Source organism: Corvus hawaiiensis, chromosome 27 (assembly GCF_020740725.1).
Source record: "Corvus hawaiiensis isolate bCorHaw1 chromosome 27, bCorHaw1.pri.cur, whole genome shotgun sequence".
In the NCBI taxonomy this organism is placed as follows: Eukaryota; Metazoa; Chordata; class Aves; order Passeriformes; family Corvidae; genus Corvus; species Corvus hawaiiensis.
In genome coordinates this window covers 3,038,211-3,053,045 of record NC_063239.1, presented here as the reverse complement: position 1 = coordinate 3,053,045, position 14,835 = coordinate 3,038,211, and the positions used below count along the sequence as shown (strand labels likewise).

The 14,835-nt window shown below is 44.9% G+C and overlaps 1 protein-coding gene across 5 annotated transcripts in view; it reads left to right on the top strand.

Annotated features, from left to right (window-relative positions):
- NSD3 (nuclear receptor binding SET domain protein 3) overlaps positions 1 to 14,835 on the top strand; it is a 32,600-nt gene extending 17,765 nt beyond the window's left edge. For 3 of the 5 annotated variants that reach the window (XM_048287267.1, XM_048287268.1, XM_048287266.1), the window contains 16 exons: positions 1,168 to 1,213; positions 1,741 to 1,871; positions 2,418 to 2,546; positions 3,171 to 3,297; positions 3,690 to 3,887; positions 4,521 to 4,691; positions 7,193 to 7,342; positions 9,543 to 9,699; positions 10,260 to 10,462; positions 10,920 to 11,032; positions 11,482 to 11,751; positions 12,311 to 12,427; positions 12,526 to 12,667; positions 12,931 to 13,037; positions 13,353 to 13,557; positions 14,318 to 14,835. In XM_048287267.1, the coding sequence (XP_048143224.1) occupies positions 1,168 to 1,213; positions 1,741 to 1,871; positions 2,418 to 2,546; positions 3,171 to 3,297; positions 3,690 to 3,887; positions 4,521 to 4,691; positions 7,193 to 7,342; positions 9,543 to 9,699; positions 10,260 to 10,462; positions 10,920 to 11,032; positions 11,482 to 11,751; positions 12,311 to 12,427; positions 12,526 to 12,667; positions 12,931 to 13,037; positions 13,353 to 13,557; positions 14,318 to 14,559 (2,508 nt within the window). In that variant the 3' untranslated portion in view covers positions 14,560 to 14,835. Of the gene's footprint in view, positions 1 to 1,167; positions 1,214 to 1,740; positions 1,872 to 2,417; positions 2,547 to 3,170; positions 3,298 to 3,689; positions 3,888 to 4,520; positions 4,692 to 7,192; positions 7,343 to 9,542; positions 9,700 to 10,259; positions 10,463 to 10,919; positions 11,033 to 11,481; positions 11,752 to 12,310; positions 12,428 to 12,525; positions 12,668 to 12,930; positions 13,038 to 13,352; positions 13,558 to 14,317 lie in introns of those variants that run through there. The other 2 variants (XM_048287269.1, XM_048287270.1) reach the window with 2 other exon arrangements.

The following is a 14,835-nucleotide window of genomic DNA, read 5'->3' as shown; positions in this document are numbered from 1 at the left end:
TGGCTGACTCAGTCTGTGGACATTAATTAAAGTGCTTTTCTCAGGAGAAGTATCTGACGAGAGTGAAACCCAGGGGCACTGTAATGCTCAAAACCTTGAATGTATTAAGTTATATTTAAAAAAAAAAACTTACTAACTTCTTACAATTATGCAACAATATTTGTTACCCAAAGTCAAGTTTTCTTGATTCCCCAGTTAGTCTGCAACAACTTGGTATAAAATTATAACTGGAACGAGTACAATTAATGGGAAAAACAAAATGTTGATGCTACTGTTACAGTGACTAGTGGAGAAATAAAAGTGATTGTTTAGATTTTATATTTGTATTACAAAATGTATCCTATACAAATCCTTCTACTGTATGTTTTTACCTATTGTACAACAAAATAAAATATTTTTTAAAAAAATTATAGAATAATCCTTAAATATTTACTAAATGTGTTTCTCCATGCATATGTAACCACATTGCAAAGAAATAACTTGTAATTCTTAACCTTAAAAACAGGATGTTAGGCAACAGCTTTCTTCTGTAAATATTACCCTGTCACCAAATTCCCACATCTTCCATGTATGTTGGCAGAACAGTTCCTAAACTTCTCCATAGGGTCAAGGACTGGAAGTGCTTTTGCAAGATTGTAAGCTTGTACCTTTGTCTGCTGAAGTGCCTGTGCCCTCGAGTTCCAGCTGTGTAGAGCCCTGCACCACGGCACCCGGGGGGGCCCGTGCAGAGCTCTAGACGGGGAGGAAGGGCTCCAGGAGCTCCAGGGAATGCTGCTGGGAGCACCCGAGTGGCCCCGCACTGTGTCTCACTAGCCCAGTGTCACCCCTGCCCAGGGGAACGTGTGCTCACACAGGTGTGGGGTTTGCACAGCATCAGGGGTGGCTGCCCAAAGGCCCCCGCTCCTGCCTGCTGGACACGGATGCAGCGCTCCCGTCACCTTCATGCCCACAGGGAGAGAGTGCAAGGACCCGGCTGGTGCCCCGTGGCTGCCACGGCTCCGGGCACCAGCGTAGGCAGGAGTGAAGCCAGCGGGATGCGGAGGCTCGGGCTGAGGAGGGGATGGCAGCTCCCGCCCGAATTCTAACCCCTTGAACTGACCTGTTTGCTTTTTGGTACTAGGGAGGAACTTTCCTCTGGTGTTAACTGTGGATTTTCCTTTCAAACAGGTTGAAACGGTTCCACTGGCAGCAGTGAAGACGGGGTTGCAGAAAGGTGAGTGGCAGGTGAAAGTGAACTCAACTGAACTTGGTGGCTCATCACCCTTGGGCAGCAGCTTTGTTCCATGTGAGCCACAGTGTTGGTGCTCTGTGGGGCTAAGCTGGACTTGCCTGGGGACGGGCTGTGTTTGGGGTTCTGGTCCTTGTGCATTGCTGAGGCAAGGATGGTGTTTGTTCGTATGCTGTAAGCAGCTAAGTCCTTCTGGGCATTTCTTAAAAGTCTCTGCTTAGCCAAAGTTAAAGATGGATGATGACGAGGAAATCTCCTAAGGACTTATCCTCCCTTAGAGACAATTTATTACCTTCCTGCACTGTGTTGCCATGTTAAGAAGTTTGTCAAAAACTCTGCCTAAGCTGGTTTTCAGTTAATGAGTTTCAGGGAGAATTCAACTAGTAACAAAACTGCAAACTGAAAATTAAGGCAGATAATGTAATCCAGGCTCTCATCTTTCTTTCCTCTATTAATTTTAAGCAAAAAGTTGAGAACATATATTAAAGCTAATTTTAGCATGTTGTGTTAAGGTGCCAGTGAGATTTCAGACTCCTGTAAACCCTTAAAGAAGAGAAGTCGTGCCTCCACGGACATGGAACTGACCAGCTCAGCCTACAGGGACACGTCTGACTCTGATTCCAGAGGACTCAATGATTTACAGGTAAAGGTGTGTTGGTTCTCACAGGGACCTGATTAAGCTGTCAGTGTACAAGATGCTTTTCAGTTGATTATTGCTAAATATATGAACACTTTTCTACACATTTTGAGTCTTTTTATTGTCTGAAAACATAAAGTCCAGTCTTTTTCCTTCTAATCCCCTCCATGGGTTTGTTATGCAAATACAATGTTTACTTACAAATTTTCCTGCTACTTTGTCTGGCAAAGCATTGGTTTAGATCATGGTTTGCTCTGTGGAAGGTTTGAAATTTTTGGAGAATTGGGAAATGCTGCTGTATCTGGTGTAACTCCAAGGAGTGTCTGGAAAAGTAAGAGAGCTCCTTATGGTGTTTGGCTTGTGCAGGTGAAATATATCAAGAAGGCAGCACTTGTGTCATCCCAGTGAAGTTCAGCACCTTTCCAGGAGGACCTTTGTGTCTCTTGACCTACAAAATGGTCTTTTGATCAACAGTGACAGAAATACTTTTCCCAGTGTGGTTGTCCTTTGGAATTGTCTGGTTTGAGTGCCGTGGATTTTTCCTGTTTGTAGGGCAGTTTTGGGAAGCGTTCAGACAGCCCCTCAGCCACTGCCGACGCCGATGCCTCGGATGTGCAGTCGGTGGACTCCAGCCTGTCCAGGAGAGGAACTGGAACAAGTAAAAAAGACACTGTTTGTCAGGTAACTGGTGATACCTGAAGTGATGGATACTAAATATCTATCCCCTGTTTCTGTTAGTTCTCTTAATTCAACCTCTCAGATAAAACACCCAGTCTTTTAGGAGTTTTTATGCTCTGGAAATGATTCATGTTAAATGATTCCTAAGCCCTCCTGCAGGCCAGAAAGCTCAGCAGCTGGAAGGTGGTGTCTAATCTATACCTGCCAGCATCAGTAGAAAAATAAATGCCATTTTCTGCTCCATTTGAAGATTCCAGATGGTTGATCGGGATAGGGCAGAGTGAGAATTTTTCAGTATTTTGAAAAAAAAAAAAAATCCTGGAATCTTCTGGCCAGTTTCCTGGTTGTAAAGGACCTGAAGAGCAAGAGCAGCTTGTTCCCTGAGAAATGGAGGAGTGCAGGTGGATGCTGTAGTGCCTTTCCTGGCTCTGTCCTGGCTCACACTGGTACCCCAGAGCAGGGTGTGGGGAGTGCTGGGGTTGTCTTCGGCCCGGAGACTTGCCAGGTTCAGTTCTCTTGCCTTACCCTAATTCTGAAGCAATTCCAGGCAGTTCCTCTTGTTACCACCTGGCAGTCACTGGCATTTTGGGGTGCCCCGTTCCCTGCTGAGCCCTCTGCCTGTTGCAGATCTGCGAGAGCACTGGCGAGTCGCTGCTGGCCTGCGAGGGCGAGTGCTGCAGCGTGTTCCACCTGGAGTGTCTCGGCCTGAAGGCCATGCCTGAGGAAAAGTTCATCTGCACCGAGTGTAAGAATGGTGAGTGTGTTCCTGTGCCTGGAAAACTGGGAGGGATTTCCCCCTTTTCTCAGGAGCCACATTCTGGTCAGATGGTGCTTTCCAAGAGTTTGTGAGTAAGTTGGGGTTATTCCACTAGTTTTTTAACCTCTGAGACTAAATTGTCATTTTCCATTTAGCAAGTGCCTCATAAGAAAAAAAATAATGAACTGCTTAGGGTTTTACTTGGAATAAGAGATTTTTATGTGAGCAACAGCTCCAATGTTTTTGTGGATCATGGTAACCAGCGTGCCTGTTGGCTGGGAAGGATCCTGTATTGCTCGCAGTCTGTTGGCTTCAGAATTTGTTTGGACAATATCTGTATCTCAGAGTTGGCTTTTACGATCAGGATTCCTTATTCCTTCTTTTACAAGGAGAGCACACGTGCTTTTCCTGCAAGCTCCCTGGCAAAGATGTGAAGCGCTGCTCCGTCAGCACCTGCGGGAAGTTCTACCACGAGGCCTGTGTGCGCAAGTTTGCCACGGCCCTGTTCGAGTCCCGGGGCTTCCGCTGCCCGCAGCACTGCTGCACTGCCTGCTCCATGGACAAGGACATGCATAAAGCCAGCAAAGGTGAGGGCAGCTGCTCTGAGCAGGGAGGAGGCTCAACGGCATCGTCACAGTAACAATTCATCCAGTTCCACTCTCTGTAACACACTACGCAGCAAGGAACGAGGGTTTCCTCCTCAGTGAGGTCGTCAACTGAAATATCTCATGGGTGGGAAGCAGCTGGCACCTTGACACTGTGCAGTGTACCTGGATCCACACACCTGGTCAGCTCTTGGTGCTGGGTTTAGTGGAAGCCAAGGGTTCATAGTACGAGGTCGGGTTTTAAAGATAGTTTGTAATGGCCTTGTGAACAATTATTTTTCAAGGAAAAAGAAATGAAGTTCTCTTTTAGAAATGAACCAAAATGTTTAAACCAAACAAATAAGACTGTAGAATGGAAATTTTTCTTAACAATTTTAAAGTGAAAGTTAAGGGGTAATATTTGTGAAACTTTCCTTAGAAAAAAGATGCAGGTGTTTCTTTTCTTAACCCAGTACTGCCATTGGGATAGACCCAGCCTTGCCTTTGCCTCTGGGGAAGTCTGCCCTATCCTGACCCAAGCATTGGTTGTCCTCGATGGTCTTGGAGGTCTTTTCCAACCCAAATGATGCTGTGCCCCTGGGTGACGTGTGCCTTTCGCTGTGTTCTGTTGAGCAGGTCGCATGGCGAGATGTCTGCGCTGCCCCGTTGCCTATCACTCGGGAGACGGCTGCATCGCTGCAGGAAGCTTGTTTGTGTCATCCCACATCCTCATCTGTAGTAACCATTCCAAAAGGACTCACTCCTCATCTGCTGTAAATGTAGGCTTTTGTTTCGTTTGTGCAAGAGGTGAGACACTTGGTTTTTCCCTGTTTTGTAGTTCTGTTGTCACTTGTGCAGTTTAGTGATAAAAATAGTGTTTCATGAGGAACTCCTCCCTTAGGGCTTGCTGGGATTAAATGCTGCCTGGGATTTTTTATCTAGTTTAATTTAATTTAATTTTATTTTGGTCAGCAGTCCTCATGAGATTCCACTTGCTGTGTTGGTCCATAACATTTAATAGCCAGAAGCAGCAATAGGCACTCAGGCTGGCTTGTTCTGCCAGTAGGGAAAAACAGATCCCAATCCCCCAATTCCAGCCTTTGCATGCTGAGAATGGCTGCTGTGTTATTAATCACTGTATTAAGCAGACTTATATGGGGATTCTTCCACTACTACAAACTTAAAACTGTTTAAGTTTTAAGGCTAAAAGGTGGGATTTATTCATGAACTAGAAAAACTCAGTTTATAATTGCCATCACATTTGAGAACTTTGAAAGAAAACCTTTAGCGGTACTGTATGAACAGGTTTCATGCTGGGCTTTTCCATATGTCAAAGTTCTCTTTTTTTTCTTTTTCTTTTTAACTTTTTTTTTTCCCCACTTGTTACTTTTATGGCTCGTCAGTCACCAGGGTTCTGCCAGAGAGCAGGTGCAGCAGCTGCTTTGGTCTCAAGATTCAAAAGTACCATTATTCTTAGGCATTGGAATAACATTAATATGTAGCTTCTACAGAATCCCAGCAGTTTATAGTGGATGTGTTTTCTTCAGCAGTTCTGTGAGTCACTAATAGGGAAATGAAAGTGAACTGGATCCTGAAGTTTTGTTTTCACTTGGTGTTCATTCAGGTGGAAGTTTAGTTTGCCTTGACTTGGCAAGAGCAGACTAATAATTACAGATCTCAGAATGGCAAGAAATGCGGAAGGAAATTTTCATGCTTTTTTTTTTTCCATTTTACATTTCTTTAGTAATTCTCTTTATACCTGAATCTGGCTCCATCAGAGATGAAACTGCACGAGTCTGTATTTTCTCCTGGCAATCTAAATAACCTCTTGAGCCCTGGCAGATGGAATTCCCTGTCCTGCGTATTCCCCAGATCTTAATTAGGAGAACTTGAACAGTTACAAACCACTGCCACTGCTTGAATCCTCCGTGTCTTGGAGCAACTCTGGACTTGTTCATCTAGGACATTCTTGTGGGCCTTGTTTCTGCCAGGCCTGGCTGGAATCGGGAGCCAGAGTGCTGAGGACAGTACCTGGGGCTGGAGCACTGAGCACCTGCTCAGAAAGAAATGGGGAACTGCATGCTTTAGAAATCCTCGGGCACTTCTATGAGAATGGTTATTTAATTAGTGTTAGTCGCTATCAGAAGCAGAGACTTCATACTTAGATGCAGTTACTGAAGTGAGAAATGTAGATGAGAGACAATCTACAAAATATACAAACTTGCTTACAGTGAGGTACTTGAAATGTGAAATATTTAAAGGCTTCTTGTTCACCACCCTGCAGTACCCTCCAGTCAGCCTGTTACAGTTCACCTGATTCCATGTGTAGGTTCCCTTGTTCTAGGCATCCTCCCAGGGATGTGTGTCCAGATGGGCTGACCTCAGTCTTCTTACAGCAGTGTTTTAGCACCATCCAAGAGCTTCTCTACAGCCCTCAGCTGTGTCCCTCAGGGAGAGAACTGGGGGCTCTCTTGGTAGCTCATCTTTCCTGTTTCTTTGGGGCTTAGTTGCTCTGCTCTTCCCATGAGTTACTGGCCAAGCGCTTCTGCTCCGCAGCTCTGGGCTCTCACCTGGGCTGCCTGGCTCTCTGGATTAACAAGGAAAAGCTCTTCTTGGTGCAGGACAGAGAATTGCCAAGGCCTGGTTTGGAATGGAGTTATGTAGGGAACAGAGTTCTGGACTGTTCTGGAGCAGCCCTGGGAGGGCTGGGTGGGGCAGCTTTGCCACCATGGCCTAGGGCAGAACCTGCATCTGTGCTTCCCCCTTGGTGCCTTGCAGAACACTGACCCCTCCTTGCTTTCCAGCACAACTATAGAGGCAAAACACTTCTGTAGGCAAGATCTCAGGGGTAGATTTGTAGTGAGTGGGACGGTGAGTTCTCATTCCCAGCGTCCGTTCTGTCTGTAGCCCCAGCTCAGAGCACGACCCTGCTGCGGTGACCATCACCCCGGGTCTGCAGAGGAGATTCCTTTTGCCCTGTGGGAAGGAGAGGGGATCCCACTGATTCAAACTTTTTTGCTTTTCTTGTGCTTGTCTATAAATGCACAAATGAAGGGTAAAAAGCCAATTGAAATTCCACTTAGAAGCAGCTTATTTCATTGCAAGATTTTCTAGATAAGTTTGAGTCTCTCCAGCACAACCTCTTTGTTAGCGCAGAAACTTTGTCAGACTTTCCTTTTTCTTCATTTTATCCTTTTTTCATTCCCACATAACGCATTAGAGGTGTTCATTGGGTTTATTTGATTTTTCCTTCACGGAATCATGGGTAGTTTCATTGCAACTCATCTCTTTCTGTTTGTTTCGTATAGGGCTGGTAGTGCAGGACCATTCAGACCCCCTGTTCAGTTCCTATGCCTATAAGTCCCACTACCTACTGAATGAGTCAAATCGTGCTGAGTTGATGAAATTACCTATGATTCCTCCTCCTTCGTCAGCTTCCAAAAAGAAATGTGAGAAAGGTAACCAAAATAGTTTCTTTCTCTTTAATTTACTTTCGCTTTTTCTATTTTTTCTCTCTAAATCAACGGAGAAATGTCTGCTTGTCCCCACACTGACTGCTTTCAGTGACCTTCACTCATGGTTATTGTGAGCCTGTGTTCGTGTTGTTGGCAATTTTTTTTTTTTTTTTTTTTTTATATAAAAGGGCTTAAAATAATTGCTGTCACTAAATTCTCCTTGGAAGAGATTTGGTCACTCTCTACCTGGCCTGGGCTGTTCCAGGTTCGGGGAGCTGTTTGCACAGCAATGTGAAGAGGAAGCAGATGGATCTCGATATTGTTGCAGTTCAGTATTTACCTGGATGATGTAAAACCACTTCTTAAACTGATTTGAAGCAGAGGGGGATGTGCTGCTTCGGATCTTGTGCGGATCCTGAGAGAAGAGAGGGCGTTTGGGGCTGGACGAGGGTGGGTGCCGTGTCCTTCTGGAGGGTGCCAGAGGGGGAAGGCAGTGAGGTTTGGCCTCTGTGTGTCCCCACTAGTCCCTGGGCCTCGTGTCCCACCTCCACCACTGAGACAGCAGTGCCCCATCCCCATCCCCTCCCGTCGGGATGGGTCCTTGCCACAGCCGGGCTCTGACCCCGCAGGGACCCCGCAGCTCCGGACAGGGGTCACTTCCTGCTGCCGAGGGGGGCTGAGCCTCCCCAGATCCCTCCTGGGGCGATTCCTGCTGTCTGTGTGCAATGCTCAGATGTAATGTTTCGTTCCCCACAGAAATTTGGTTCCCCAGGAGCGTTCAGAGCCGGTGCCCCATTGCCCAGCCCAAGTTAGGTCGCTTTGAGCGTTGTGACATCGATGGCTTGCAGTAGTCCTGTAATTCCTGAAAACAAGAATTATTTTGAGCCCTGTGCTTAGCTTGAGCCATATCTGCCTAATGCATCCCGAGAGCAATGTTGGGTTTTTTCTTGCTTAGCATTGACAGTTTTGTGTTTGATTTTGTTTGATTTTTGCATCTCTTGGCATTTTCTCATCTTGGATAATGTTTCAGTAATTTGTCTGTATTTCCTCTGAAATTACATTTGCAAAAAATACTTTAAAATTTCATTATGGGTTTGGGGAGCTCTGGAGGATCCATATGACTGTATTTTACTGGTTTTAGCAGAGGAAATACAGTGTTGGTCATGCAACTGGATTGTTTAAGGAATGCTCATTGTAACATGCAACAATCAATTAATGCAATGATATTCTGGGAAGTCTATAGGTGGACAAGATTTTCTGATAAAGGTTTGAAAAGTGATTATTCACACTTCTTTTGATACTGTGATTGAAAATTGGTTTGAATACTCTCAAGTCTCTCCCAGATTTTCCATCTGGGACACAAAATCTTGTTAATTTTTAAATATATATACACATATAAGAACATATATATATATATTTTATATACCTACATGTATAAAATCTTACAGTATGTGTAATGTATCAAGTCATCTTATATGAGCTGCTTTGCTGAGGGTGGCTTAGAGCTGTGCTGTGGCTCTCCACGTGTAATAGATTGTCCAAAATGTGAGCCAACCAAAACAACTTTTGCCCAAATAAGTGTAAACTTCAGAAATTCATGTGAAGCCCAGTGCTGAGGTTCCCTCTGTGCACCAGGAATTGTCGGGATAGGGACAACTCATGTGTGTCTCATTCTGCTTTATGTACTGGGCTTATCCTGGTAAACTTTTTGTGGAATAAACACACTACAATTCTTTTTCCTGTCCTTGCAGCAGAAAAGTATTGATCAACCTATAGGCTGTGGGGTTGGTGCTCGCTAATGATTGCTGGGGATTCAGTCAGAGCAATGTTGATTGAAAAAGGATTCTTTAAAAATGCGGAGTTTTGTGGTTGCTTTGGCCATCACCAAAGAACTAAAAGCTGGCAGCACTGTTCCCAGCTGCAGTGCTTCCCTCGGGAATGGTGCTGCTCCTGCCAACTCACCTTGTGTTTAAGTCCTCAGCTGCTTTTTTGTCTGATGCAGTTAAGAGTCCCAACTTAGGTTAAGCACTGCACAGTCCTTTTTAACCAACATTGTTAAGTTTGACTTGATCCCTTTCTTTTGCCATTTTTCTGTGGGGCAGTGGGAATCTCGAGTGGATGATTTTAAATGAATGTTGATTGCTGTGCATGGGGGGAGCAAATCCTGGCTTCTACAAACCAAGGCGGGCTTCTTTGTTTCAAGGTGGCAAACTGTTGTGCTGTGAGTCCTGCCCAGCTTCCTTCCACCCCGAGTGTCTCAGCATAGAAATGCCTGAGGGATGCTGGAATTGCAATGACTGTAAAGCTGGCAAGAAGCTGCGGTACAAGCAGATCGTTTGGGTCAAGCTTGGGAATTACAGGCAAGTTCACCTTTTGGGGGTTTTGATGCTTTGGATGTTTTCATGTACTCTGGAATTTCAGGAAGATAAAGCAGCTCAATCATCATGAACAAGAGTTAGAAATACAATAATTCCTCTGCTTGGTGTCAAGCACGGATGTCACCCTTGAAATGCAGCGCTCCTGCTTTTCCCAGGCAGTGCTGGGCTCTGGATTGCGCACACCTTTGCTCTGCAGAGGGTGATCACGATGTGGGAAAGGAGAGGCTGGCTCAGAGCCCAGCTGTCCTTGCTGGTGTTTGCTTTAGTCAGCTGCAGCAATAAAGGTGTTCACAGGTGCTCCTAGAAACCCACTCTCAGGCCACGGATATTCTTAGAAGGCTTTTCCAAAATTTGGAGCGAGAGCTTTGCTCGTGTTTTACATGGAGCTTCCCAGGTATTGCCAGCGGGAGCCTTGGCTGCGTGAGAAAGGAATTCATTTCCTTAAGAAAGGAAAACTGGCTTTTATTTCTCAATCCCATTAGGGAAACTGGGAAGCTCTGGTTTAGGGAACTTATATTCTTCTTTTTTCTCCTACTCTGCAGGTGGTGGCCAGCAGAGATCTGCAATCCCAGGTCTGTGCCTCTCAACATACAGGGCCTCAAACATGATATCGGGGACTTCCCAGTATTTTTCTTTGGTTCACATGACTACTATTGGGTACACCAGGGCAGAGTTTTCCCTTATGTTGAAGGAGATAAAAGCTTTGCTGAGGGGCAAACTAGTATTAACAAGACCTTCAAGAAAGGTAAAATCAAACAAAGTTTATAGTGGTTTATGACAAAAATTCCACGTGTTTGTGTCTCCATCACCACTTAACCTGCATGGGAATATTATGTGACTAGTGTTCTGTGTTCACGTGAACTCCAAGCATTGTGTTGATCCCTTGACTGCAGATAAAAATGTGTTTAAGTGCCTACTCATTGTGTGTTGTTGTGGGCCAGTTCAGTGCTTCCACAAACGGGGGAAATGTTAAGATTGGGCTCTGCTGCATGGGATCATTGTTCAGTATCTTGGTACCTGCTGAAAGTACCTGATGATAAATTCATGATAAATTGCATAACTGATTTTTAGCTTGTCTGTTTGATAATAGAGTTCTGTTCCTAGCCTTAAGAAAAATAAATTTAAATAGATACATGTACATGTACATGTTTGGTTAGCAGCAGCTGGGGCTGATTGCTTTCTGTTCTGAATTCTTTGCACAGCACTTGAAGAAGCAGCAAAGCGTTTCCAGGAACTGAAAGCACAAAGAGAAAGCAAAGAGGCATTGGAAATTGAAAGGAATTCAAGGAAACCTCCACCCTATAAACACATTAAAGTGAGTTGGCCTCTTTCTTTTTTATTTTCATTCTATGTATGAGGAAGTTGCCCTGTGCATGAGTAAGGATGCCTAGAGAAGGTGTGACTGCCCAGTCCCTGGCAGTGTTCAAGGATGGGTTGGATGGGGATTGGAGCAACCTGGTCTAGTGGAAGGTGTCCCTGCCCATGGAAGGGGTTGGGACTGGATGGTCTTTAAGGTCCCTTCCAACCCAAGCTGTTTTGTGATTGTAAGTTATGTACTTACACCAAGGTTTTCAACAATGGAAGCTTAAAGAAATTCATGCAAATCATTTTGCTGGTCTTCTCACGAATCTCTTGTCCTATTGTATAGTACGGTAAAACACAGGATAAAATAATATTTTTTGGTTTTGCCTTTTCATGTCAGTTGTTGACTCTGTGTTCCCGGTGCAATGTCTTCATCCTTTGTTCTCCCCCTTTGTTCCCCAGTCCAACAAGGTTATCGGGAAGGTTCAGATCCAGGTGGCCGACCTGTCCGAGATTCCCCGGTGTAACTGCAAGCCGTCGGACGAGAACCCGTGCGGGCTGGAGTCGGAGTGCCTCAACAGGATGCTGCAGTACGAGTGCCACCCCCAGGTGTGCCCAGCCGGGGAGCGCTGCCAGAACCAATGCTTCACCAAGAGGCTCTACCCCGACGCCGAGATCATCAAAACGGAGCGCCGCGGGTGGGGCCTCAGGACCAAAAGGAGCATTAAAAAGGTAGAGGGACCCAGGACAAGGCTGTGACAGCCGTCAGGGTGGGTCTAGGTGAAAACATTGCACTCTGTACCTCCAGTGAATGAATTGTGTTTTAACCCCTCAGCAGCTGCCTGGCTGCTCAGAGCAATGCCCAATGGTGACTCCTGTATTGAGGTGTTGGTCACGTCCCAGCTCTTCTGGTTTTCCTTAGAAAACACTATTGGCCTGGAGGACTGCTTTTAAACATGGGGTTTAGTCATTAATTTTATTAAATTTCAAATTGTCACTTTGTCCTCTTTGAAAGAAAGCAGGAAAATTGAAAGGGTTTTACAGACTTGACAGCTGTCTTGTGTATTGAATGCAGGAACAGGGCTGCCTTTTATTCTGCGTGGGTTTATTGCTTGGACAGCAAGTATGTGGTGCAGGTATTCACATTGTGCCTACTAGACCAGTAAAGTGTAACACTTTTTGTGATGATTAGAGCCTTTTTTATAAGAAATGCTTTTTTCTGTGCTGCTTCCCTTTATCATCATGATTAGCATGCATAGATTCCTTATGCTTGTTCTCCTTTCCTTTGCAGGGTGAATTTGTGAATGAATATGTTGGGGAGCTGATTGACGAGGAGGAGTGCCGGCTGCGGATCAAACGTGCTCACGAGAACAGCGTCACCAATTTTTATATGCTAACTGTAACCAAGGTGAATATTATGTCCTGTTTGATAGCAAATGTCACTGATCACCAGGAAACCTCTTTGCTTTGTAAGTACTAAACACATCTTTGTCTTTTTCCTTGAAGGACCGAATAATAGATGCTGGCCCAAAGGGGAACTACTCTCGTTTTATGAACCATAGTTGTAATCCAAACTGTGAAACACAGAAGTGGACAGTGAATGGTGACATTAGAGTTGGACTGTTTGCTCTTTGTGACATTCCTGCAGGTAAAAGGATGGCACTATTTGGCATGTTTGCTTTTGTCTTGCAATGGCCAAGATCCTCACTTGGAATCACGTTTTTTTGTCTTTGAAGTTATTAATACCAGTGAAGTGTTTAGGAACTTTGTCATTCACTGGAGTGGAGATGATGCTTAAGGTTCCAGTTTTAGCAGGGGTCTTATGGTAACAAATGCTGGTGAAGTGTCATTGTCACAGGCCTGTCTTCCCTCAGTGTCCATCTGGGTGAATTGTTTTTCTTTAAATTTTAGGAATGGAGTTAACGTTCAATTACAATCTGGATTGCCTGGGCAATGGCAGGACTGAGTGTCACTGCGGAGCAGAAAACTGCAGCGGCTTCCTGGGTGTGCGCCCGAAGGTACATGGATGAAACTGAAGCTTCTCCTCCCAAATCCAGAAATTTTGTAGGGCAAAGAGGGGTTTGATTTATTTCCCTCTTTATCCTATCTAATACCTTTTACCCTTGAAAGTCTCTAAAAGATTTGATAAGTGTGCCCTGCCATGCTGTTGTATCTGGTGGGAAACACCTGAATGAGCATTTCTGGCTTTTAGAGCTTAAAAACTATTTTAAAGGGATCTCATTTAAGAAAAGTTCATGCAAATAATAACCCAAAATTGATTTTAGTGCCAGGGGTTTATAAGTGACTCTGTGTTGTGATTTTCTCCTTCTTAGACAGCATTTGCAACAGCAAATGAAGAGAAGGTGAAAAATGCAAAATTAAAGCAGAAGAAACGGAAAATAAAAATGGAACAGAAGCAGATGCATGAAGATAACTGTTTCCAGTGTGGAGATGGGGGAGAGCTGGTCATGTGTGATAAGAAGGACTGTCCCAAAGCATACCACCTCCTATGCCTTAACCTGACTCAACCACCTTTTGGTAAGAGCAGTCACATGGCTCCTCCTGCTCAACTTTTCCTTCCTGCTGTAAGATAGCGTTGGAGCTGAAATGCAGCATGCATGTACATAGAATACAGTGTTCATTTACATTAAATGCATTAAATGCAATGTTCATTTGCACTAAGTGCACCAAATTTGCTTTTGCAATACCACTCACTTTTAGCAGTATATCATGTGGCTGTTGCTACACAGAACCAGTGGGCAGAGGCTTTGTCATAGTTTTTAATGTTATTCTTGTTCCTCTCCTTGAATCAAACTTCCTCTTATTTTGATTGAAACATGAGCATCATCTTGGTATCCTAGCACAAGTCAGATGACAGTTCAAACTGGCAAAGCCAGCAGAACTTGTAGGGCTGACCTGAAGCTTCCTTTGGAGGTACCCTCTGAGGAGCACAGTGTCCAGGGCAATGTGAGATGCTCAGAAATCAGGAAAAGGTGGGAAAAAAACTCAGCCTTGCTAGGACATTCAGTGCCTTGATGCCCAAAGGGATAGATCTGACCATTTTAGGCTCTGATTTTGCGTGCAGTAATGTTCTGGGCCAAGAGAGGCCTAAAAAAATGCAAATAGAACTGTGTTCAGTCAGATTCTTGTACATGAGAAGCAGAAGTAAGGGCTGATTTTTCTGAACTTTCTTTGCATTCATCTGAGCAATTCCAACACGGAGTGAGGGTTAAAGGCTGGTGCTGTCTCCGAAGTGCACTAATTCCAGCTTCCTTTCTCTCTCTCCTCCCATCCTCAGGAAAGTGGGAATGTCCATGGCATCAGTGCGACATCTGTAGCAATCCTGCCGTTTCCTTCTGTGAGTTTTGCCCCCATTCCTTCTGTAAGGATCACGAGAAGGGAGCCCTGGTGCCGTCGGCGCTGGACAGCCGCCTCTGCTGCTCCGCACACGACCCCAAATCTCCCGTGGCACCCGAGTACTGGAGCAAGATCAAGTGCAAATTGGAAGCACAGAATGCTGTGGAAGAGGCAAAGGAGTGAATTTGGTTAAAAACAAACGCGGGAGGGGAGAAGAGGGGCAGCAGGCGATGAACTCAGAGAGATTGTGATGCCACACTCGGCTTTGTCCTCGGAACTGTCGCGTGTGAGCTGGAACGGGACCATTGACCCGAGTGAGAAGGACCAGGCAGTGGTGTTTGGTTTTTATTGTTTGGTCTTTCTTTTACCCTTGAATGTGCTACAGCAGCTCTTACTGTTGGAAACCAGGAACATCTTGGCCTTTGAAGAAAACCGTAAACCTTTTGACAGTGAAAAGAA